The sequence below is a fragment of the Globicephala melas genome, chromosome 4 (genome assembly GCF_963455315.2).
Source record: "Globicephala melas chromosome 4, mGloMel1.2, whole genome shotgun sequence".
Lineage (NCBI taxonomy): Eukaryota > Metazoa > Chordata > Mammalia > Artiodactyla > Delphinidae > Globicephala > Globicephala melas.
Genome location: NC_083317.1, coordinates 5,868,449 through 5,894,093, shown reverse-complemented (window position 1 = coordinate 5,894,093; position 25,645 = coordinate 5,868,449). Strand labels below are relative to the sequence as shown.

General features: G+C 40.8%; 1 protein-coding gene and 1 pseudogene across 2 annotated transcripts in view; one reads left to right on the top strand and one right to left on the bottom strand.

Annotated features, from left to right (window-relative positions):
• Positions 1–24,609, top strand: part of SH3BGR (SH3 domain binding glutamate rich protein) — a 64,222-nt gene extending 39,613 nt beyond the window's left edge. Inside the window, exons 4-8 of one of the 2 annotated variants that reach the window (XR_009563651.1) lie at positions 2,756–2,830; positions 3,314–3,406; positions 11,682–11,711; positions 19,956–20,152; positions 24,189–24,609. Coding sequence is in view for 1 of the 2 variants with exons in the window: in XM_030835435.2 (XP_030691295.1) it covers positions 2,756–2,830; positions 3,314–3,406; positions 11,682–11,711; positions 19,956–20,093 (336 nt within the window). In the remaining variant the exon portion in view is untranslated. The remainder of the gene's footprint in view (positions 1–2,755; positions 2,831–3,313; positions 3,407–11,681; positions 11,712–19,955; positions 20,153–24,188) is intronic. The other variant, XM_030835435.2, reaches the window with a different exon arrangement.
• LOC115841481 (dihydrolipoyllysine-residue succinyltransferase component of 2-oxoglutarate dehydrogenase complex, mitochondrial pseudogene) lies at positions 14,097–16,282 on the bottom strand (annotated as a pseudogene).
• Positions 24,610–25,645: the final 1,036 nt, after the last annotated feature.

Sequence of the window (25,645 nt, the reverse complement as noted above, 5' to 3'; positions counted from 1 at the left end):
TTACGAATTCAGATGGGAAGTCTAAATAATATATTAGCAAACTGTATCCAGCAATGAATTAAAGGTAATACACCAAACTGGAACAGAATTTTTTCTATCAAAGTAGTTCATTACATGAACTTATTGATGGAGAAAAACTGTAAGATTGTGTCCATAAATACCAAGAAGATATTTGATACAATTCATCAGACACTCCTAGTTAAAATAAACATGGATTAAAATATAAGTAGAAGGAAACTGAGTAAATATTATAAAAACCAATTATCAAAAGAAAACTGTATCCTAATGAACCATGAAATACTGAAGCATTAAAATCAGAAGAAAGATAGGCATGCCTGTCATCACCATATTATTAAACATTGTTTTAGAAGCTGTAGTTATTACAAAAAAGTAAGAAAATGAAATATCTTATATATATTTAGCATATATGAAATATAAAAATTATCTTTATTTGTGTATGATGTAATTGTATGCCTAGAAATCTCAACAAACTCCAATAAAATCCATTAGAATTATTATTATAGTTTATTAAGTTTCTGGATTAAAAAAATGCAAAAATTAGTAGCTTTTATTTATATCAACTATAATGGATAGGAAGTTAAAATGTAAAAAACATATCTCACTCACAATGGTGATAAAAATCTCTAAAATGTTTAGGAATAGATTTATCTGAAAGACACCAACAAATATTAAAGCAATGGAGAGACCTATGATGCCCTGAGTAGGATGACTTAACAATAAGAAGTGATAATTCCTAAACTAATAAATACATTTAGTGCTATTTCAATGAAAAGCCTATTTAATATTTTTGACACTAGGAAAAATGATCTTAAAATGAATTGGAATAATACATGTCTGAGAAGAGCCAAGAAAATCTTGAAAAAGGAGATTTTGTGTAGCAAAGTCTTGCCTTTCTGAATATTGAAATTTATGTTAAAAACTACAGTGATAAAAGCTGTATATCGGCATGGGAACTGATAAATACATCCATGGATATGTTTATATATTTATATATAGACTAGTGTGTTAACAGATCCAAATGCATACATAGAACTTTATAAACGACAAAAATAACATCTCAATTCAAGGGAAAAATAATGGTACGGGCATAATTTGTCATCTATCTGAAAGAAAACAGAGCCCTACTTTATAGCATATACAAAATTAGATTCCAGGTGGATTAAGTCTCTAGATGTTAATAATTAATACAAAATAATAGAAATACATTTCAGAGAATAAAACTTAGATAAATTTGTGTATATAAAGGGCGACAAAACAAAACAAAAAAACCCAACAAAATTTGTAAAAAGTTATAGACTGGAGAAAAAACCTTGTAACCTGACAAAGGGCTAATATTTCTATTGTATAAAGAACCTATAAAAATTGATAATAAAACACAAACAACTCGTAAAAATGGGCAAAACATATGAAGGCATTTATCTGAATAGCAAATATAAGTGGCTAAAACTCATGAAAAATATGCCTTTCCTTTCCAGTAATGAGGAAAATGTAAATTAAAACAAAAATGAGGGCTTCCCTGGTGGCGCAGTGGTTGAGAGTCCACCTGCCGATGCAGGGGACATGGGTTCGTGCCCTGGTGCGGGAAGATCCCACATGCCGCGGAGCGGCTGGGCCTGTGAGCCATGGCCGCTGAGCCTGCGCGTCAGGAGCCTGTGCTCTGCAACGGGAGAGGCCACAACAGTGAGAGGCCCGTGTACCGCAAACAAAACAAAACAAACAAACAAAAATGAAATTCCATTTTCTCCCAACAGGTTGGCAAAGATTAAAAAGTGCAATCATCTTCATTGCTCATGGAGATAAAGGGAAAGGGGCCAGGCACATATTACGATGGAATGTAAATTGCTACAATTCCTTTTTTTAGAAAGAAATTAATCCTCCCCACCATTTTATTCATTTTAATATAGCATTGTTTGTACAGGCACAAACGTGTGAACTTTCTGAAAAACCATAAACTGGGAAATATTTGAATAAGTTGTTATATATTTAATATTAAGCAGATGTTAATAACAGTGAGTTACAACCATATGAATTAATCTGGACAAATGTACATGATGTACTAAGCTAAAAAATCAAATTGTGCATAGTATGTTCCCATATCTGTTTAAAAAAACCACAAAAATGAAACAAAAATAGCCTCTATGTATGTATTAAGGTAGAGTTAGGTACATATAAAATTTTTAATATAGAGTATCATAGAAGCTTGGAACTGGAAATTGTGTATATGGCTTAATTTTTTCCCGTGAGCTTGAAGTGCCTTTGTAATAAAAATCACCGAATCCTACTCCCACCCCATTTTTACTGATATAATTGAAATATAACATTGTATGAGTTTAAGGGGTACAACATAATGATTTAATATATGTAGGTGGTGTGAAATGATCTCCACAATAAGTTAACATCCATCACCTCACATAGTTACAATTTTTTTCCTTCTGGTGAGAAAAATAACCTAATATTTTAAGAGACTGGGAACCACTGGTTAAGTCAAGAGAACATAAAGTAGAAGGTATATTCTAGCCCTGCCCCTAACTTGCAATGTAACATATTTTGCCTTTATTTTCTTGCCTCTAAGGTGTGAGTGGTGGTGACTGACCTATGGAATTAGGTTACAGTGTCGTAGTGAAGATAAAATGAAGGATGAAGACAAACATAATTTGGATAGTTAAATGGTATTGAAATGCAAGCTATTTATCCTCAAGAAAATTCTCAGACATTCTCAATTTCTATGATGCAGGTGACAAAATCGCCCAAGGAAGCATCTTCCCTTCCCAATGGTGATGTGGCAGGAGAAGCACAGAGCAACACAGAGGTAAGAGCTGGTATCTTGAACCATCTCCTGGAGACCCGTTTACTCAGAATGTCTACTAGGTTCTAATCTTTTCATATCTGTTTGTCTATCTGTCTACCTCATCTATCTATCTTTCTTTTTTAATCTCTAAAATTATAAAGCTTCTTTCCACAAAAGCAATAGAAAATAAATATTCCCTAAATATGGAATCCTTTGGAGTTCTCTTCACAAGACTTAAATGGGTGAATTAACTCCTATTAGGGTCTTTATTACTCTACCATGCACATGAGTCGGTTCTATGGACTTACACCGACAGATCCAATCAACAATGTCGAGGGTTGGTGATCCCATACTCTAGGGGTTCAGTGACTAATACACAGACGTCCACGTTTGCTTTGTTTATGTATTGTGTATCTAAATAAGGAAACCACAGCACGTGTGGTCTGGTGTCGCCTTAGAAGCTTATCCAAGGTTAGTGATACCATGGGTTTCCTTTATGACCAGGGAACAGAGAAGGCTGAAGAAAGTGGACAACACGAGGCACAAAAAGAAGGCAGTGAAGATGCGGGCGACCTCACCGGATCCCCAGAAAAGAATGTGAGTGTTTGCTGTTTTCACTGTAGTTTCACTGGATTCAGTTCTGTTCAACAAGCATTTATTTAGCTCTGCCAGGTGCCAGGAATCTTTCTGGGCACACGAGAGTGGGCGTGAAAGTAAGGAACTGAGGGTTTAGCCAGGAGGCAGCAGGTAATTTTCACTTAATGTGTTAACTGCTGTGCTCAAGGTGAGTAGAGGGCTGAAAGGAAGCCAGAGGAAGGACCCTGAACCCAGGCCTGGAGTGACAGGCTACGCAAGGCTTTAATGATTTGTCCTTGTGTGTTACGGTTAGGTTGGGTTCATGTTCTTTCTAAAGCAAGGGACCTTATGCCTTGGTCATGCGTAGTGATGGACTCTTATCACACTTGTCGACTTAAAAAAAATGTACAACGTGAACGTTGTGAGTTAAGTTTTGTTTGGGGCAGAATGAGTACTATAGCCCGGGAGATAGCACCTCAGAGAGCTCTGAGAAACTGCTCCTAAGAGGTAGCTGGAAACGTCAGTACATATGTGATTTTGATAAAGGGAGTCCATGCCATTAAGAGCATATTTTTTGCAGAAGGTTCTGCTCGTCTCGTGAAGGTTACTGCTTGTCACGAGGAGCAGACGTCACCATGAAGGATTTTAGTGCTTTTCTAGATACAAGGAGATGCAAGAATTGGGCTCATAAAATCTTCTCCTGGAAGCATCTAACTATCTGAAGACCTGTTCTGCGAGTTTTTCCCAGAGCACAGAGTGCCTCGTTCCTGATCTCTACCCTGAACTCCTTTCAAGGGGTGTTGAAGGTCAGCAACTGCAACAGCTCATGATTTAATCCTTGTAGAGGCAGATGGCAAGTGCCCGTTTGTAGTTGGCAATTCCACCAAGAAGATTTGTGGGAAGCCAATGGGAGCTGAGGATAATAGGGTCCCTGGGGGAGGGAAACTGACACCAATTCAAAGCCAATCAGGGGACTCTCAGGGCCCCACTGATGCAAGGCCTGTGAGCTAATTCTAATGCGTTCCAATGCAGGGGCCGCAGGGTAAAGGGCCGAGGGGAGACTGTGGTTCTGGAAGCACCAAGCTAAGATAATGGTGGATCAGATGGGCTACTTATTCAAGGAATTCTGAAAATGTGGTTGGGAAGCCAGGCAAAGGGGAAACCCTGGAGCCACCGAGGGAGCCTGAATGGGCTGAGCCTCCTCTTGGGAGAATTTCAGTGGGCTTCTGCCTTGGGCCAATTGTAGCGAAGACTATTTACCAAACCCCGATGGTTTGCATTTGTACCTATTTATTGATTCCAGGAGAGATGTGGACAGCTTTTAAGATCACTGGATTCTTGTTCCCAGCAGATGGAATGTGACTAGGAAAGGGGCCAAGACTGACAACCATGTTGTGGAAAATGGGGGTGACATCAGCTTGTCTTTATCATAAGGAATTTAAATTTGGGAGGAACCGAGGCAGTAAATTCCCTTGTGTTTGAATACTGCTATTTCAAAATGTTGATGATTTAAGACCCTTTGACGTTTCTGTTTTGAAGAAAGAGGAAATCGTCTGTCTTGATCTAGAAGTTAGGTGGGCTTTCATGGCAGCCTGTATAATTCAGAAACAATCAATTTAAGGTGAAATAGAGTGACAATTTAATTATCCTGTAATTTATAAACATCTTTAAAAACATTTTATAATTTGAACTTGTCATGGATTGCCTAATGCACTGGTACAGCATTATTGATTTGCATGTTGAAATTCAGTTTGCTCCTTTTAAGACAGAGAGACAAAGGTAAAAACATTACACCCCAATCCCTTTCTCCCACGAGACCAAGAGGAAGACAGCATTTTTAAAATCAGACCCTGACTTCTACAGCAGGGGCAGGGTTGGCTTCAGTGTCTCAGCCTCTGGGCTGGTTAGTTCAGTGAAGTGATGAGCCATCCAGCTTGGGGATTCTCTTTGCTAATATTTTTAAAAATTGTGAGCCCTTTACAAAGTAAATTATAGTCTTGTGAATCCTAACAGGAATTAAAAACATCGCTGTGTTATGTTTGCTTGGGCTGCGATGAAGAAATGACTACATAGAAGACATTTTTATTTTAGATGAATATAGTATTAACATTAATGATCAACTCTTTAATAATATTTATTCTACATAAAGAGAGATTTTGACTTTTTCCCGTTTGACAAGTGGTACGTGCTCTTTGACTTGCTGTAATTCAGTTAAGTAAGGAAAAAACTATGATTGGTCAGTGAACATTAAAAATGACATAACGTGATTAGCTTTGGGACTGAATATATAGGAAACTCGATTGACATTTAAGAAAGAGACAAAAACTATCTGATATTTGGGTTGCTTGGATTTTGTGCTTCAAGAACCTTCTGTCTTTTTCTGGTTTTGGGGTTGTTTTTCAAGGTTAAGATGGGAAGGCCGTCTTGGCTATTTGACATCACATCTTTCCCGGCTGTGCACCCAGGCTTACATGGGCTTATTTGTGATGATCAGAAAGGCCAATTAGATCATGTGTTTTACCTCTTTACCATGATTTTTTATTTTATTTTATTTTTAAAATTTTATTGAAGTATAGTTGATTCACAATGTTGTATTTAATTTCTGCCGTATAGCACAGTGATTCAGTTATACATATTATATATATATCCTTTTTCATATTCTTTTCCATTATGGTTTATCACAGGATATTGGACATAGTTTCCTATGCTGTATAGTAGGACCTTCTTGTTCATCCATTCTCTATATAATAGCTGGCATGTGCTAACCCCACATTCCCAATCCTTCCCTCCTCCACTACCCCTTCCCTTTGGCAACCACAAGTCTGTTCTCTATACTTGTGAGTCTGTTTTTGATTGTAGATAAGTTCGTTTGTGTTGTATTTTAAATTCCACATATAAGTGATATCATATGGTATTTGTCTTTCTCGTTCTGACTTACTTCACTTAGTAGGATTATCCCTAGGTCCATCCATGTTGCTGCAAATGGCATTATTTCATTCTTCTTTATGGCCGAGTAGTATTCCATTGTATGTATGTACCACATCGTCTTTATCCATTCATCTGTCGATGGACATTTAGGTTGTTTCCATGTGTTGGCTATTGTACTAGGTTGGCCAAAAGGTTCCTTTGGGTTTTTCCCTAAGATGTTATGGGAAAAAGCCGGACGAACTTTCTGGCCAACCCAATAAATTGTTAAAGTGAATTTTTAAAGTACCAGTCACATCCAGTAGATTCTTCTCAGATAAATCCAAGGCTTTTAGATAAAATCTCTGGCTCTGTTGAAACCATCTTGGGGAAATCTCATGGAATTGTACCTTTTGCTCCTCCAGCCCATTGTATCTAAACAGCAGCTCCCTGTGCTTCCTTCTCTAATCAACATTCCGTGAGGGATATAAATAACATAATCTTTGCGGGTTCAGATCTGGTTCATAACACTTCTGGCCGTGGACCGTCAGCGTCACTAATTTCTCTAGACACCATAATATCTGCTTTATGCCCCCACCTCCTGGCTGGCAGGAGATTCAATCTGGGTGAAGCGTTTGGAGACTCACTCCTTCTTGGGGACTTAGAGTCATCATGGGGTCTTCAGTGGTGACTGGAGGGGAGAGGGCCCTGGTTCTTTGTGGTGGTGGCTTTCTGACATGGGTTTCCTGCTGCCTATTGGCAGCTGTTGACGCTGGTCCCTCAGCTTGGTTCAGGTCCTCTGCCCTGGCTGGAAGTGGCCATGCCTCTCACAGTGACCAGTTGTATGCCTCCTCGTACATCGTGCCCAGGTGCTTCCCAGATGCCTCAGTGGTCCCTGGTTCAGCGTCTACATTAAGCAGGGCCTGGGTAGCACCTCCTGGAACACCCACCTCCTTCTGCCCCCTTCTGTCTTCAATCTGCTTCATCTCCTCAGCTCCAAGCCCTAAGCTCCAAGCTCGTTTTTCCAGGGATTATCTAGCTTCCTCACCTCTTTCAGCCCAGGATTTTGATAAGCAAGGCTTATAACTTCTTCCCTAGAGGCGGAGAACCAGAACAAGTATGTGGCTGTCTTCTTGGAGTGTGGGGAATGACAGTAACTCTATTCCCTCCCTCTAATTTTGGGTAGTAGGGAGAACAAAATGAGAATTCTTATTCTGGTATATACAGCCATACTATTCATGACAAGGAACACAAATGTATTTTAACCTCTTGTTCTGAAATGATTACAGACTCACAGGGACGTAGTACAGAGTCCTGTGTGCCCTTTGCCGGGCTTCCGCTAATGATGACATCTCAGATGGCTGCAGTAGGAGATGGAAACCAGGAGTATGACATTGGTGCATCTCTGTTAAGTAGACTTGCAGACCTTATTCAGGGTTGGCCATTTTTTTCAAACCTCTCATTTGTGTGTTAAAAGTCATTCCTCTGTGTGTTAAGAACCATTTTCAAGTGTACAGTGGTAACAGCTCCCTCCAGCAGCTGGCAGTGTTAAAACGAGTGACAGACCAGCTAAGTGAGTGTCTGAGTTGTGTTCATCTGATCTCAACTATTGCACATGTTTACTCAGTACACACTTGCAAATGTTCAAAGGATGCCATTTTAATGGGGAAAATATTTACCGAAGAATATCACGTTGATTTGATAAAAAGAGATCAGGACAGAAACTGTTATCTCCTTTAGCGAGATGGACTTCCCCTGACCACCAGCCCAAGCCTCTGGGGTTCTTACACACAAGATGCCGAGGTGTATATTTCCTACTTGCTGACAGGTTGGGGCAGCGTTTGGGAGGCAAGATGGTGCACACTGAAAAGATCATTCATTCCTGCCTAAGAAGATGTCACCTGTAGCTTCAGTCCCCCTGTAGAGAGGAGACTTCATGGTCCCCTTCCCTGCTGACCCAGGGAGGGATGAGGGGATAAAGAGGAGAGGGGAGGCTTGTGAACAGTACCAGAGGAGTAAAGGAGGAAAGCAGGCCCCCTCAGCTTCTGGGCACACTGAGAAGAGGACTACAGACTGGGGGTGTCCTGAGAACATTATGAAACCCTGGAAATGGAAAAGACGCAGCTTGTGTATCTTGGTGTTTGGTTTCCATCGAGGTCAAAGTATTTTACATGGTATTCTCTGCTAACTCAATGGTCCTCTCCAAAATCTTCTAAGACCTTGGCTTGACTGACTACATGATTATGGTCTATAAATCTTCCCCACTTTGCTTCCTCCAAAATCTATCTTGAGGATAGCTGCTCAACCAAGGGGTGGGCATTGGTTTAGGTCCTCCACAAGCTCGTGAGCCTAAGGCTGCGTCCCTGTACTGTCTGCAGATGGAGAGAACCCTGCTCTTGCCCCTGACCTTCAGCTGCTCTGAGGCTGGCTGCCCTCCTCAGGTCCCTCTGGACTGGCCCCCACCCTCCTTCCACACCAGCCACTTGTCCTAACCAGCCACTGCCTGACACTCACCGTGGCTGACAGCTGTCCTTAGTCCTGGCCACGTGCCGCATCAGCAGCCTGCCTCCCTGGCCAGGTTCCCAACAGAAATAACTGTTGGTGAGGTTCTAAGACTTTGAAGGCTTCCTCTGATTAGCTTTCTTAGAAGAGCAACAAGGTAAAATGATTTTAAGTTGTAGCTTCGTCAAGTGAATGATTCATACCCTATCCTAAGATCCTGCAGAATCTCAACTTAATTGACCATGTGATTATAATTATCTTAAAAATAACCTTTTGCCAATACAATTATTTGCCAACCATAAAAATCAATTCAAGCGTTGTATATAGATGACTTTTAAGGATCTACCTAATTTTGACACTTTATAATTCTGTGAGCTAAGGATGGATGTTTAAGTTTATTTTATTAATATATCCCACCTCCTCCTAAGAAAGATTTGAGGCATGAGTGGCATACATAAATACCTTCATTCAACATTTTATTGACAGACTGAATGCTGCCATATGCGAGGCAGTCCAGGGACTGAAAATGAGCTTCTATTCTGGTGGAGCTGGTGATGGTCATAGCCAAGGTTCTTCAAAGCTTACCTGACCTTTTGAGGCTAAGTATTTCTATAAATTCTCTGAGCAGTTACTTTCTCTATTTAATATCTCTTTCAAGAAATTAAAGTCAATTCAGATACTGATAAAGCCCTAGGTCCCTCGGTAATTGCTGCTAGCTAACCTGTAAAAGTTGAGATTAGCACTTATTCCTGTAAGAACCCCTACTGCTCTCCAGCCTAGCTCTAAGGATAATCCCATTTTTAATAGTGTGTTTTTTGTTAATTCATTTGTTTCAGCTGTACACAATTAATAAAAATAATTGGATTTAGAGAAGTGTAAAACTCTACATAGCTAACAATTCTGTGTTGCATATAGTGAATTTTAATTTGATCTCATGTGGATAAGAAGAAAATGAATGTTCTTTGAGATCTAAAGAGTTAATAAGAGACTTTATAGGTTCATTTATCTAGTCACTTAACACATTTATTGAGCTTATACCTTGGTTCCAGACAGTGGCTGGGTCCCGGAGATCCAAAAATGAATAAAGACACAAGTTGTGCCCCAAGGAGTACACAGACTAGTTAGGGAGACAGAAAAATAAATGATGATTATGGTAGCAAATAAGGAAGTCCCCTAACTCAGGCTTATGGGTCAGGAAAGTCTTCCTTGAAAAGATTGTTTTAAGCAGTGTCCTGGAAGGTGTCGCTGATGTGAGAAAGTTGTATGTGACTGTTAGCTGAAATAAAGAATCATGAGGCTAGAGGGGTGAGCAGGGGTCAGATCATGGTGGCCTTATCAACCGTTCTAAGGATTATGGATTTATCTTGAAAAGATGGAAAGTTTTCAACACGAGGGCAGCATGGTAAGGTGGGTTGTCTTCTAGAGTGGTATCTCTGGCTACTGTGTGGAGAACAGGTTGGAGATAAGGAAGACTAGAGGTGATGTAACCCTGGTGAGAGAAGATGGCGGTCCTGGCAAAGGAAGGACAAGGCATGGGCAGAATGAGACTATTAAAGAGGTGCAATCAACACATCACCAAAAAACCAACACCTGGATTTTGCAACAAGTGAAGGACTCTCTTTTCCTGGACTTTATTTTAGCTTTAAAACTTGCTATGTTGCCAGAATTGATTTGGAGATTCCCAGTGCTGGGGAACGTCTTGGGCTGACTCAGTCTTGGCTGGCTGGATCAGGTTTTCACATTTTGTATTTTCTTTGCCAGTCTCAGAAATCTGAGAGTATTGTTCTGGAACTGGCCAAAAACGTGAGGCTGGGCCAGAGAAGGTGGCAGTGTGGTAGCTCCTCCACCACTTGCCTTCCACGAGAATCTTGAGAGGCAGCGTGGTAGAGTAGGAAAGAGACTAAATTAGGAACCAGGAATCTTGAAGTGAGTCCTGATCATGTTACTTACTTGTGCTCTGATTCTGGGCAAATTACTTAACTCTATGGTCTCGGTGTCCTCATCTGTCTATAGAAGCGACTGGGTAAGAGGATATAAGCAAATATGAGATTGCTTTCAACTCCCTCAGTCCAAAATTCCATGAGCTCAGGGATGGGAAGGTTCTTATTTCTTTGCAATTTTAGGAGATATCGCCTGGTTCTCCCACTTTGATCAGGGGGAAATAGAAATTCCAGTGGGTTGGCAGAGTGGAGACATGTTTGAGCCCAGGATGGCCTCATCCTTTCTTACTTTAAAGTTTCTTTCTTTAACCAGAAATCCGTGTTTAAATATTACATCGTTCAGAAATGTTATCATTTTGTTCTGATGGTGAAAAAGGTTTTGATCTGTTTTTATTAATTGGTTCAAAACTTAATTAAAGGCATGATTATAAGGACATAAAAGCCAAAAAGCCATAATTTTGTTCAAATTTTCTAATTGCTTACATATATGGTTTGAATTTTCCCTGATAGCTCTATAGGTCTGCAATATGCTTTGGATATAGATACAGTATCAAACATATAATTAAGCAGTATTACTAATTAGTTATATTTCTCAGGAGTAAGAGTGATGAAAATATGTCTTTAATTTCATAATATTGAAATCTAATGCATGAACTATGTAGGCATTGCTCAGTTATCATATCTTTGCTATTGATATGTTTTCTCAATAAATAGATGTCTTTCGTTTTGATAAACATGCATTTTATTATAGTTTGCTTAATTCCCATTTATTTTTTAAATTAAAAAATTTTTATGTGTTTTAATTTTTTTATTTTTATACAATTTTTAAAGGTTACTTTTCATTTACAGTATTACAAAATATTGGCTATACAGTTTGCTTAATTTTTAGATTCAACTTAAAAACTTATGCGAATTTATGTTTTTCTTTCATTTCTGTTTGTGGACTTAAGGAAGAAGAGGGAGAGACAGCAACAGAAGAGGTACAGTAGCATATTTCACAATCGTGTTGTGCTTAACAAAAGCATCTTTCAGGTGAGAGAGTTGCAGCTTTAGCCACATTCTCCTTGTTCTTCATGACACAGAGAAGCGGATGCAACCCACACTCCCAGAAAGTCCTCCTTTAGCCTGCCAAGAAGAGAAATAAAATAAGATGGAGATACATTTATCAAAGGGAGATTGATGGGGAAACAGGGTGTGGCTTTCTGAGCCTCCTGTGATGAAGGTGTCGTCAGTGAAGTCTGGCCGGGCTGGGCCAAGTCCTTCAGTGGAGTTTTCTTCTCCATTTTTTTCTTCTCACCCCCTTGAGTAGCACACACTTTATGCAGCTTGCATGGTGCTTACTGGTGTTGTTTGATTGCCTCCTATTCACTTTGTTGGTGAGGGAGGGATTCTCTCCCTCTGGTTACAGGAATGGCACAACACCTGCCACTGGACAGGTGAGATGGACAGTGGCTTATTAGACACACGTTCTCCAAGCCCAAGGGATGAGGCTATCCATGCATGCAGGGCCCCACTGGGGGGGGGGTCACGTGGGACCACAGTGAACAATTGGGGGCAGTGGGAGGTAGGCTTTGTAGTATCAAGAGGGTGGGGTGTCCCCTGGTCCACATGGAGGATGTGATTGGCCTGTTTGCATAGTTTTGGGGGATAAGGAGGCACTGTGTCTGGTCCCTTGATAAGGAGGGCTGCTCGGGTGGGAGACCCAATCTGTGGGAGCAGAAGGGGAGGTGAACCAGTGGTCAGACCATTTTAAGTCTTCCCGATTTTACCAGATGTTAAGGCAGCAGATAGTACTGAGTCTTAATTTTAGGTCTTGCACTATAGGTGTGTGCCTTAGACACCATGAGGTTTAAACATGCAGCTCATCGCTTAACATCTGGAAGATATTTGACATTAGGTAACCACATGGTTCCAGAGTTTCTAGTGGGGATCTACCCAGGGGGAGCATTATTATTTGTATGTGTGTATGGGGGGCTTTTTTTTTTTTTTGGAGTAGAGTTGATTTACAATGTTGTGTTAGTTTCAGGTGTACAACAAAGTGATATATATATATATATATATATATATGTATTCTCTATATATCCATATATATTCAATACATAGAATATATATGTCCATATATACATTCTATATATTCTATACATAGAGTATATATATCCATATATTCTATATATTCTATATATAGACTATATATATCCATATATATTCTACACATAGAATATATATATTCTACATATTCTATATATAGAAATATATCCATATATATCCTATGTATTCTGTACATAGAATATATATATGCATATATATTCTATGTATTCCAGACATAGAATATATATATCTATATTCTATGTATTCTATTCATAGAATATATATCCATATATATTCTATATATTCTATACATAGAATAGATATATCCATATCTATATTCTATATATTCTATATATAGAAAAAATATATATCCATATCTATATTCTATATATCTATATATAATATATATCCATATTTATATTCAATATATTCTATATATAGAATATATATATATATTTTTTTTCAGATTCTTTTCCCTTATAGGTTATTATGAACTATTGAGTATAGTTTCCTTGCTATACAGTAGGTCCTTGCTGGTTATCTGGTTTTTACCTAGTAGTGTGTATATGTCGATCCTGAGCTCCTAATTCATCCCTTCCCACAAGGGGAGCAGTAGCGACTTGAGAAGAATTCTTTTTTTTTTTTAACCCTGTTTGGGAACATTTGCCCTTTAATTTGCATTTAAAATCCGCTTCTTTAAATATTTTAGTTACAAATTCTGAATATGAAGACATAGGAGATGCTGCAGGCAATCAGTACTGGCTCCCACCCCTTCCCCCTACCCCAACCCCGAAGCCTTGCTTCTTTGCTCAAAATGCATATGGACATCCTGCACTAAATAAATGGCTCCCCGTGTCAAGTGTCAGCAGCCTCAGGCCTGGATGCAGTTGGATACGAAGCGATGAAGCCCAGTAGCTTTCATGACAGGATGTGTGCATTTAACCATGCTCCGAAGAACGCCAATGATTGTGCCCAGACCCAAGGCAGTACCTCAGAGTTGACATCGGCCGTTTCCCCACTGTGTACTGGCATCTTGGGCTGGTTTCCACCACAATCCATCCTCTCCCAGACCTGTGTTCTGTGGCGGAAGAGCTAAAGCTCTGCCCCCTAAGGGCCATGATACAGGAAGGAACAGAACTGCTTCTTCAGCTCACAGGCTTAAACCAATGGAATTTAAAAGCTCAAGACAATGTGAGCCAGTCCACAGGAAGCCTCCTTCACTCCAATCTCTGCCAGGCGCCATCCAGCCCTTGGTTGGGACACACTGTCTCCCTGCCAAGATGTGCTAGGATCTGCTCTAGTTGAGAACAATGTGGTAGAAAGGTCCCAGCAGTCTGGAAAGGTCGGCACCACAACGACTGGGCGTGCTTGTGCCAAAATGGGTCTTCCTGGTACAGAGCTATGACGGAGAGTGTGAGGGCAGGCCTGGGCTCTGCTCCAGTCTCATTGATAACCTCTGACCTCAGAATCTGTCCTCCCCCTCAACACTGCCTACCCATCCCCTGCCCCTCCAGATCCCCCAGCCTGTGCTTCCTGGAAAAGGTAGAAGAGGCAGCTTGAAGTCAATGACAGCTGAGAATGAAGATGCCATTTAAGAAGCAAAGCAGCACCTCCTGGCCTCTGGTCAATACCTCCACACGGGTGGAACCGAGTAAGGACGTGCACAGCCAGGACAGAGGCTGCTCCGAGCTTGGGAGGCACAGCACCCTCCTAGGCATCTCTGGAGAACAGACTTTCAAGAGATAGAAACTTAATCACATGGTCCCCGGCAGTTTCCCTGTGGTATACTGGATGGGGGAGAAGCAAAATTATCTCTGCGGAGGGCTGATGGAGGAAAGGCGGGAATATTAATGAGCATCCGTTAAGGCTCTCTCTCTCCCTCAAGCCTGAGGAAATCAGACATTCGAATGTAAGAGAAGGTGCAGAGAGGGAGAGAGCCTGGCAGGAACACCAAGGAGAGAGCTGTGACTGCTGGATACATAGTGCCCTGGTTTCCTTGCTTCAGAACAACAGCATATGCCTGTCTGTCACCAGGCTAACCCGGGGCCCGTGAGGGGACAGGGAGAAGGCTGGTTTTCAGTTCCTGCATGGTTGATGTGTAGGGCACCTGGCTTCCTCCTACAGGTCCAACAGGAGGTCTCTGGGATCCTCTACTGCTGCCTTGATTTTGCGGAGGAAAGTCACGGCCTCTCTGCCGTCCATCAGCCGGTGATCATACGTCAGGGTCACGTACATTATGGGCTGCATCTCCAACTTGCCTCCCACGACCACTGGCCTATCAAAGATGGCGTGCATGCCCAGGATGGCAGACTGAGGGGGGTTGATGATGGGCGTTCCGAAGAGCGAGCCAAAACGCCTCCGTTGCTGACAGTGAAGGTACCACCATCCGTATCTTCAATGGCAAGTTCATTCTTCCGGGCCTTCTCTCCCAGTTCACTGATGGTTCGCTCAATATCGGCATAATTCCTAGTTTCCGCATTCCTGATAACGGGAAACACCAGACCCCGAGGGGTGGCCACCGCAAAGCTGATGTCAATATAATCCCTATACACCACCTCTTCGGTTGTATCGTCGATCGCTGCATTTACAACAGGCTGCTGCTTCCAGGCACAGGCCGAGGCCTTCACAAATGCCGACATGAAGCCTAGTGTGAGGTTATGTTGCTTCAGAAAAGCATCTTTGTGCCGAGCCCTCATCTCCTGGGTGTTACTCCTGTCAATCTCACTGAAAGTGGTAAGCGCTGCTCAGGTGTTCTGAGCCTCCCTTAGATGCTGAGCAATGCGCTGCCGCATCCTATTCATTTTCTCCCGATGTTCTGAACGCAGACCCGTGCCAGCTCCTGGCTCAGCTACTGGAGGGGCAGCCGTGGGTTTTACGGCAGACACCGGTTTGCTAGTGAGAGGTTGTGAGGGCGAGGGCACTGGTGGCATCTGAGTGGGTGTGGATACTGCAGGGGGAGGAGGAACTGCCGACGCTGCAGGTTCTGCTTTTCGGGCTGTGGCAGCAGGAGCTCCGGCTGGCTTGGCCTTAGCAGCAGCAGTGCCAGTTTTCCTGAGTGTGAAAAGAGGAGTGCCTCCTACTTCTCCCCCATCAGGTACCAAAAGAGCTTCAATCGTGCCATTTGCTGGTGATGGAACCTGCACAGATGTCTTGTTAGTTTCAGTCTCACAAACCACTTCACCTTCTGCAAGGTGAAGCTTTCTCCCACCTGACATCCCCTTCCGTGACAGATTCTGCAAGGACATCGTCCTCGCACACAGCTGTAGCTCCGAAAAAGCGAACCCTGAAGACACTACTGCTGTAAATGACAATCTTCCTGCTGTCAGAGGAACCTGGTCCCTGACATAAGGAGATCCCAGGCAGGGAACGTCTCCCTAGAGGGCAGTTCCCCTTCCGGAAGGCGGAGAGCGAGCCGCTGAACGCCCGGGACAGGCAGCGGGACCGGGACAGCATCGCGGCGGCAGCAGCGGCGGCGATGGCAGAGCCTTGAGAAGGATTTTTAACCTGCCTCTCCAACTTGAGGTTATAGTAGAACAGTGGTTCTCACCTGGTGGTGTGTGTTAGAATCACCCGTGGTGTGTTTGAACCTTCAGAAGCCTGCCTCTGTCAGCCCATGGATAAGACCCTCCAGGGCTGAGCACGCCTTCAGCCTGCCTGTAGAGCTGAGGTGGAGAATCTTCATTGTGGGGAGCCAGGATCGAAGGGGAGGACAGAGCGCATGGAGACAAACAGAGAGATAATAAGAGCCTCCGCCTGTGTGGGACAGAGCCTTCCTCTTTGCTGTCCTTCCTATGCCCGTGAGAGGAAACAGCAACAACAAGAAAGAAAAAGATTATAAAAAGAATTAAAATTAGGAATGTAAAAGAAACATATACAGTTTAAGATAAAGAATTTAAGAAAGACATGTCTTAATGAATAAAGGTAAAATAAGAGGAACTGAAATATAAGGTAATCAAGTTTCACAAAGATAAAAGATTAAGAATTGCACAAAATAAGCAGTATTAAAAAATTGAGTACTGAGGATATAAGATTTAAAAGTACATTTAAAACATTAAAAGAAAAATTAGAAAACAGTATTAGTGTTATTAAGGATAAAATTTCAAGGGATAAAATTTATCCTCTGTAACATGCAATTTAAACTATGTGGGGGCTGGCTGACATGTTTGTTTATAGGGTCTATGCTTAAATAATAACGAACATTCCCAGGAAGACCTCATATCCCATGTTTGGAACTGGAGGCTAGTTGACCAGCTGAATAATTCAATTAAAGTCGTAAATCATAAAAATGTAGAGGCCTTAAACATTTATTTTAACTTGAAATATGTAAATGTATATTTACTGCCAATTTTTTGGATGTAGGACAAAGGTCTTTTCTTTAAATAATAGTCCCGTGATTAGAACTACCCACTGTCTCTCTAACGAACATACTCATTGGTCTGTCTAGGAATTCCAGTTTTGATTTCTTTAAAAATAGAGGAGAAATTTAAAGCACTCGCAAAGTACTCTAAATGCATAAATCTCTCTGGATTTCAGATTGCCCCCTGCCACCCGAGCTTTATGACACATCACTTGATGACAAGTTTTTAAGGTGACTTACATATATGGGTCTTTTCAAAGTACTCCATTAATTTTACATAGGGAAAAAAGTTCTTTTCTTTTTCTTTTTTCTTTTTTTTTTTTTTTTGAGGTACGCGGGCCTCTCACTGCTGTGGCCTCTCCCGTTGCGGAGCACAGGCTCCAGACGCGCAGGCTCAGCGGCTATGGCTCACGGGCCTAGCCGCTCTGCGGCATGTGGGATCTTCCCGGACCGGGGCACGAACCCGTGTCCCCTGCATCGGCAGGCGGGCTGTCAACCACTGTGCCACCAGGGAAGCCCCAGGGAAAAATGTTCTTTTCATGCTCATATTTCATTGACTTCCATGATACTTATTTAAATTGTGTAATTACAATAAGACTAACTTGGATACACCAGCATGGGAACAAACATAACCCACCCTGGTAAGTGAAGACTTTGGTGGGTGGTGATGCCAAACCTGCTAGTTGCCAGGGCTCACAGTGCCTTAATCAACCAGTGTGATTTAAGAGAAAGAATACAGACTGCAGCAGAGGTTCTCAAAGTGGGGTTCCCAGAGCAGCAGCAGCCTCACCTGGGAACCTCTACAAATACACATTTTCAGGGTTGGCCCCCAACTACTGAATCAGAAATCCTGAGGTGGAGCCCGGCAGCAGATTGCTTTGAGAAGCCCTTCAGGCGATTCTGATACTCCGTCAAGGCTGAGAACCACTGGATTAGAACATAGGTTCTAGGTGACCCATGTGTTGCCAAGTAGAGGTCAAGACAAGAACTCCTACTGTTCTGATGCTCATGATAAAAAGTCCGTCTGATCTCCAACACAATCATATTTATTTTACATTAGGAACTTGCAGTTGGTTGAAAGAAAAAGAGCTTTTAAGTTTCTTTTGGTGATGGAAATGAGTAATAGAAAATGAGCAAGGAGAAAGAGCAGGCTGCCAAGACCGAGGACAGTCTTTAACTCAATCTAAGTTTTCACAAATGAATCCTCTCCTTTCCCATTCTTTCCCTGCTTGTTGAAACACTCAAATTCTACTGGTTTTATTGTGAAAGCTTCAAAGAATGGTCTCTTTTTTGTTTGAGAAATTTTGTTTTGCTTCCTCACAGGCACTGGGGGAGGACTCCATGGTGAGGAACTTTATGACAATTTTCATTAATTGAGCATGGCAAGGTCAGCATGCTGTTTCCCCTTTTGCTGACAATGGGGAAGAGGTACATGTGTCACAGTGAAGCAGGACTGAGATTCTCACCTGCCGCTTGCCTGTGGAATCTGCACTTTATTAGCTGGGTGTTGGGGAGTTTTCACTTTAACCCCTAACAAGGATGGCATCATGTGAACGTGAGGATGAATCTTTTCCGAGGATGTTAGTGGATTCTGGGGGCAGGTCCAAAGTGACATTCTCGGATTCTCTCTACTTCTATTCCATCCTCTCATGTTAGCTAAATCTCAGTGACCTTTATTGTAATCAAGACTTTTAAGAATATTGTTTTTGAACATTTTGGGGTTAATCATTTAAAAATGATCAGAGGGCTAAATTAAAAATGAAAACTCAAGGACAGAGAGAATATTTACCAAAGGTCACATGTATTGTCTAGGTATTTCAGTGGAGATCATCAACATTAAATAAGGTCCCAAATGTCAAAAGAAACTCCTTCCCAAAACTTCTGTTGATTTTTGAAATTACAAAAAATTCATAATCTTTATAGAAAATTTAGAAAATACAGATAAAAACAGAAAATAAAAATATCTTACAACCCCGTTACCCAGAGACAACCACTAGCTATATACGCATACACATATTTATCAAACTTTGATGAATACGCTCTGTAATCTACTTTTGTTCATGTAATTAATCTATATGTTTTTGGGGGGATGGTAAATATAGATCTGCTTCATTATTTTTAAAATTATTTTATCAAACTAATCCCTATTCTTAGACCTAAAAGTTATTTTTAACCTATTCCATACAGTGACTTTTCATTATCTATATATCTTTCCAATAATAATTTCTTTAGTTTCTCTCTTACTAGATAAGCTTCCATTATTTAAAATCCCATCTTTATATATAAAAATAAGACAAATGTATTATTAATTTGAAAGTAGTTTCAGATTATATATGTAGGTTACTGATAACTTTGGCTTCAAGAAATTAGCTTGCTATAACAAATATAACCAGCGTATACATTTAAAACCTTCATCTTTTCTGACAAAATTCTATTTGCTGAGATTCTTTTTGTATTTTATTCTTCCACCTGCCTTCTGAATTTTTAAAGGCAACAAGATGAGAGCAGTCTGTTAATATGAGTAAAGACTATATGCTCAAGGGGAGTCATGAAACCTGTTAGAATGAATGCTTTGCCCTGCAGAACCGTCTCAGCCTGTGGGGTCTGTGTTTAGGAAGATGATATCTTTGCGTGTGTGTGTGTGTGTGTGTGTGCGCGCGTGCGTGTGTGTCGGGTGGGGTGTGTAGGAGGCCCTCAACTCTAGTCTGATGTTTTGCACTCTTTTCCTTACTGTATCTGTTGACCTTACACTTTTCAATAATAATGTAATTTTTGTTAGAATAAGACGGAAGAAATAACTGCGGAGGGAGCAGAAGGGGAAGCGGAGGAAGAGGAAGCTGAGAAAGGAGAAGAGGAGGGGCCAGGAGAAGAAGAAGAAGGAGAAGAGGAAGAAGGAGAAGAGGAAGAAGATTCTTAGGCCTTTTCATGCTTTATTCTTCCACTTGTCCAGGTAGCCACATCGCTCTGGGGTTGAAGGTTCGTTTATTACAGTCTGCCATGTAGAGCACATTTCTCTTGGTGATAGAAGTGGATTTCAATTCGATCTATTTGTCTGTCTTCCCGAGGCCCTGGGCTGCCCCTTCCTGGAGCCGCAGGGCTGGTGAACTCTACCGGACCCGTTTCTTGGGCACTAGGGCGAGAAAGGCCTGTGGTTGGTATGATTTCTAGGAAAAAGCATAACTTTGAGGTGAGGAAGAGTTTGTTTTGTACTTGCTCCCTCCTCTTCCTCTTTATTTAAGTGAAAGCACAGGACGTGTTGTGTTATCAGCGTTCTATCACATGGACTCCTTTACTGACCAACATACTTACGTATCCATAGGAGAGTTTACAATCGATGTTCATGACGATGGCAATAAATTACAACCTAAAAATACCACAGAGCTGGCTGCTCATGAAAAAAGATATTGCTACTAGAGATTCAACGATAAGTGCTTGATATTACATTTATTCAATTATATTCATTGATTTATATCAACATATTCGTTTATTCAATATTAGCCCAAACACTCATGTGGAAACACTTTGGAATATGGTGAAGTCACTTGAGGTAACTTTGACAGGTACACTTGCTGCCTTGTAATTTTTTTTTTAACATCTTTATTGGAATATAATTGCTTTACAATGGTGTGTTAGTTTCTGCTTTATAACAAAGTGAATCAGCTATACATATACATATATCCTCATATCTCCTCCCTCTTGCATCTCCCTCCCTCCCACCCTCCCTGTGCCACCCCTCCAGGTGGTCATAGAGAACCAAGCTGATCTCCCTGTGCTATGCGGCTGCTTCCCACTAGCTGTCTATTTTACATTTGGTAGTGTATATATGTCCATGCCTCTCTCTCACTTCATCCCAGCTTACCCTTCCCCCTCCCTGTGTCCTCAAGTCCATTCTCTACATCTGCGTGTTTATTTCTGTCCTGCCCCTAGGTTCTTCATAACCTTTTTTTTTTTTTAGATTCCATATATATGTGTTAGCATACGGTATTCGTTTTTCTCTTTCTGACTTGCTTCACTCTGTATGACAGACTCTAGGTCCATCCACCTCACTACAAATAACTCAATTTCGTTTCTTTTATTGCTGAGTAATATTCCATTGTATATATGTGCCACATCTTCTTTATCCATTTATCAGTCGATGGACACTTAGGTTGCTTCCATGTCCTGGATATTGTAAATAGAGCTGCAATGAACATTGTGGTGCATGACTGTTTTTGAATTATGGTATTCTCAGGGTATATGCCCAGTAGTGGGATTGCTGGGTCGTATGGTAGTTCTATTTTTAGTTTTTTAAGGAACCTCCATACTGTTCTCCATAGTGCTGCCTTGTAATTTTAAACTTATACTGACCATTAAAAAAGAATTATGTACTTCTTAATAGTCTGGTGAGTGCCACATAAATATATTAATAAGATAATTATAGTGGATATTGAGATCACAGGGGAAATGCTCAAATATTGTGGGCCATACAGATAAGACGGTAGGTATGAAAACATCAAAAGATCATTAAGAGCTATAAAAATATCTGGTTTAACAGACAGTTAGCAAATACCCATGTAACTGTTATGTTTTTATTGACCTTTTTTATTTTATTTTTTAATTTAATTTTATTTATTTTAGTTTTTATTGACCTTTTTTATTTGACCTTGCAACCAAGGCAGCTGTTTATTCTCTAGGGCAGTGAGGCTTACAGTTTGCTCTGGTGCCATAAGTGTTCTTGTTAATTTAAATTAAAAAAATTTTAGTCTCCTTTCTGTCCACATTATGCCTCCGCTGAAACATGTAAGAGAGATTTGGGGGCTGTTGATATCAGGGGAGCAGGAAGAAGAGGAGGATGACGGAGTGAGCGCTGGACACACAGCAGATCTTCAGTTAAGGTCTGCGGTCACACGTGGAGCCTGCCTAGTGAAGGGCGGACAAAAGGCTTCCGCTGGATAAAGAAAAAGAAATCCCCAGTGCTTGTAAATATCGGCTAACAAACAGCTCTGCTCTATGTACCAAAGACCGATTTGAATATTAGAATCTCCCCTCTTAATTTACTTACACTTATACATAAAATACTACTATTAAAAATGAATATATTTTTAGGAAATCTTGGAGCTGGTGGGAGTAGCCATCACATTTTATTATCGGACCACGAAAGTTTCATCACTCCTTTATTCAAATTACAAAGCAAATCCAGCCCATCATTTGATGTTTTCCCAGGTGGTTTCTTTCATGTTGTGGACACATAGACATCTATTTTAGGGCCAATGATTGTCTTTTTGGAAGTGATCCCATTTCCTTTCTTTATTTTTTATTTTCTTCTAAATAAAAGAAAATAAAAAATTACTATTGAGCAGTCTGTTGTCAGTCTGATTAGTGTCCCTAACCCCATTTCTAAGGAATGAATAGGGGCTCAGTTTTGGCAAAAAAGAAAACTGGTGAGTTTTACTTTTAGACATTTTATCTGAAGAATGATGGGAAAGGAAAATATGCCAATATTTATCATTATACCAACTCCCCCAACAGTAAAAGACTCATAAATACTGTTTAAATTCATTTCCTTTCACTCCGTTTGTAAAGTTCTTTTAAAATTATTCAATTTTAATGTAATTATTAAAAAATGTTGAATGTGAAATGACACAGCTGAGAGGAAATCCTTCACGTAGCCAGATGGCTTGATAGGCTGATTATGGGAAAAAGAAAAAGGCATATATCGCTGTGGCCAGCCCATTTTGACTGTTTCTCTGATGGCTTCTAGTTTGGAATTACTATATTTGTCATGAGGTCAAAATGCCTGACACTGAAGGAGGGAATCAGACAGTTTCCTAAAACCCACTCCCGACCCCCGGAGAGATCCAATGTCCTTCTTGAAAATGCAACATGGCTGTGCAATAAGGCATTTCACTGGGCAGACCATTCAGGGTCTAAAGACAAACCCATCTCATAGCTCATGGATCTGCCAGGCATTTTATTTGAAAAGATGGTTCTAGGACTGTGGCAATGAATGGAACTATGAAACATTTCTCATTTCCTGTGTTTGAAATTGATGCTAAATTGATGCCCCAGGAGAAACAGTGTATAGTCTGAGACTGAGTTCTGTCTCCTTACAGGCTGCTGCTTAATACTGTCCTCCAGTCTAGCTGTGGCCCATTTCAATTTCCTCCCCCAGGACTAAGTTATAAATTCAGCCTCTCCATTTTCCATGAAAATGCGGTGGGGAAACTATAATTGAAGGTGTCAACTTCCTTCTTTTTTTTTTAATGTTGAAATCCAATTTATTTCCAAAGGCTCTTATGTCTTTATTTTTACATTCTTACATTTTCTTGCCTGAAGCAATGGTATTTTATGACTATTTAATTTCAAAATTATAAGAGAAACGGCCCACAGACATCCCTACCAGTATTAGGAGACAATGTCTACATCCCTTTTACGATAATACCTGCTTAGTATTTACTTAACACTTCCCTGTTAATCATTCTCAATTCCTTTTGCATTTAAAATTTTTTAAATTTTTTATCAATTTTTATTGGTGTATAGTTGCTTTACAATGTTGTGTTAGTTTCTGCTGTACAGCAAAGTGAATCAGCTATGCGTATACATATATCCACTCTTTTTTGGATTTCCTTCCCATTTAGGTCACCACAGATCATTGAGTAGGGTTCCCTGTGCTATACCGTAGGTTCTCATTAGTTAACTATTTTATACATAGCGGTGTATATATGTCAATTCCAGTCTCCCAATTAGTCCCAGCCCCTCCTTCTCTCCTTGGTAACCATAAGTTTGTTCTCTACGTCTGTGGAAGATACCAACTTCCTTCTATGTTTGATAGTTTAGCACAGAGAAAGGATATAAACATCATTTGGTTTTCCATGAGAAAAAATTAATTTCCTTTCTTTGCACTTGATGAGTAGTGGTTTCTAGAATAAAAAGCAATACTTCCCTTGATTGCCTGTTGAAGAGTTCAGTTTTTGATAAACATTCTCTGTCTCTCGTTAACAGTTTTCTCCCTAATATTTTCCCTTTCTTTTAGGAAACTCAAGCCACGAAGCACCATTTCAACTCTCTTCCCACAAACCAAATTCAACAAAATGCTTTGGCCCGAAGCTAGCACACGTCTGTCAGTACATCCAGGGTTCACCGAGGAATTGTATGATCCGACACGGTTAGATCTCCATGCATATACCTGCTTAATCATATCAACATGAAATCAAATGTGAAGATAGCACATGCACACCTTCATGGGCCTGACATTTGTGGCCTTTGCTTAATTTTTTGCTCTGCATGAATAGACCTTCTAATACCCTGAAAAAATTTCAAAATATAGAACTTCTCTTTGTGATATGACAAAAGTATTTCTTTGTATGTGCCTTATGCTACTTTTCTCAGAATTAGCTTTGAAAATGAAGAGATTTATAGAGAACAATCATACTAATAAAGATGAATAGCAAATATCTTGTCCCAAGGAGGAGATTTCTTCATTTCTAGTCTCTCTGTGTATAACCTGAACTCAATCTGTCTCTTGCAGAGCCTGAATGCTCAGCAGAACTTTTCTGTCTCCATTGGGATTGATCCTTTTTGTTGCACTGATTATTCGGTCCATGTTTTCAAATGTCATGTCTTGTTATGTCGTATTTATATTACACACCGCTGCATACACTGTCTCTGAAGCCTTGTTTAAATGTCACTGCCGTCCACATGTGTAGGGGTCAGGATGCAGACAAATAAATTCTCCACCCAGTGCCCTTTGCTCGTTTCTATGCTGGAGGGAGTGGCTGCTTCTGCTTCTCTCGCGTTGGCGTTGGTTGATTTGCAGTCATGGCTGCTACGTGCAAAGCCCGTGACTGTAATTTTGCCTCTTGATGCTGAGTGTCTGTTCAGCAAGAGCGGGTCCGGCCCCATGACTTGTTCACCAGGTAGGTTTGAAGCGATTCTCTGCTCACCTGTCCCATCTCAGTGTCTGATAGCTATGTTTTTCTTTATGGTAAGAAGTTGCTGACATCTCTCCCCTACACGTGAATGTGCTGCTCTGTGTCTTTTTCTTGCAGCCAACGTTGCTTCTGTACTCTCAGAAGGGCCCTTCCCCTGCTGTTTTCCTAATTAAGGACAATGATGGCCATCGGTTGAGTGGCCATGAGCTTTTCCTCCTTCTGAATCTGCCTATTGATTTTGCAGCTAAGCCTGTTGGTGTCTTTGGGGAATGTAGTCTCTGGTGGCAGAAGTCGTGTGGCTCACAGATCTCTGGCAAACAGCTCTTTTCTTGTTACCTTAGTAACAAAAAGTGGCATTTTGAGGAGAATGAAGATGATTTTATTCCAAATTGTTGAAGTACACTACTTTGAAGACATTTCTCCCTAGTTAAAAATAAGGTGAGAGGGGCTTCCCTGGTGGCGCAGTGGTTGAGAGTCCGCCTGCCGATGCAGGGGACACGGGTTCGTGCCCCGGTTCGGGAAGATCCCACATGCCGCAGAGCGGCTGGGCCCGTGAGCC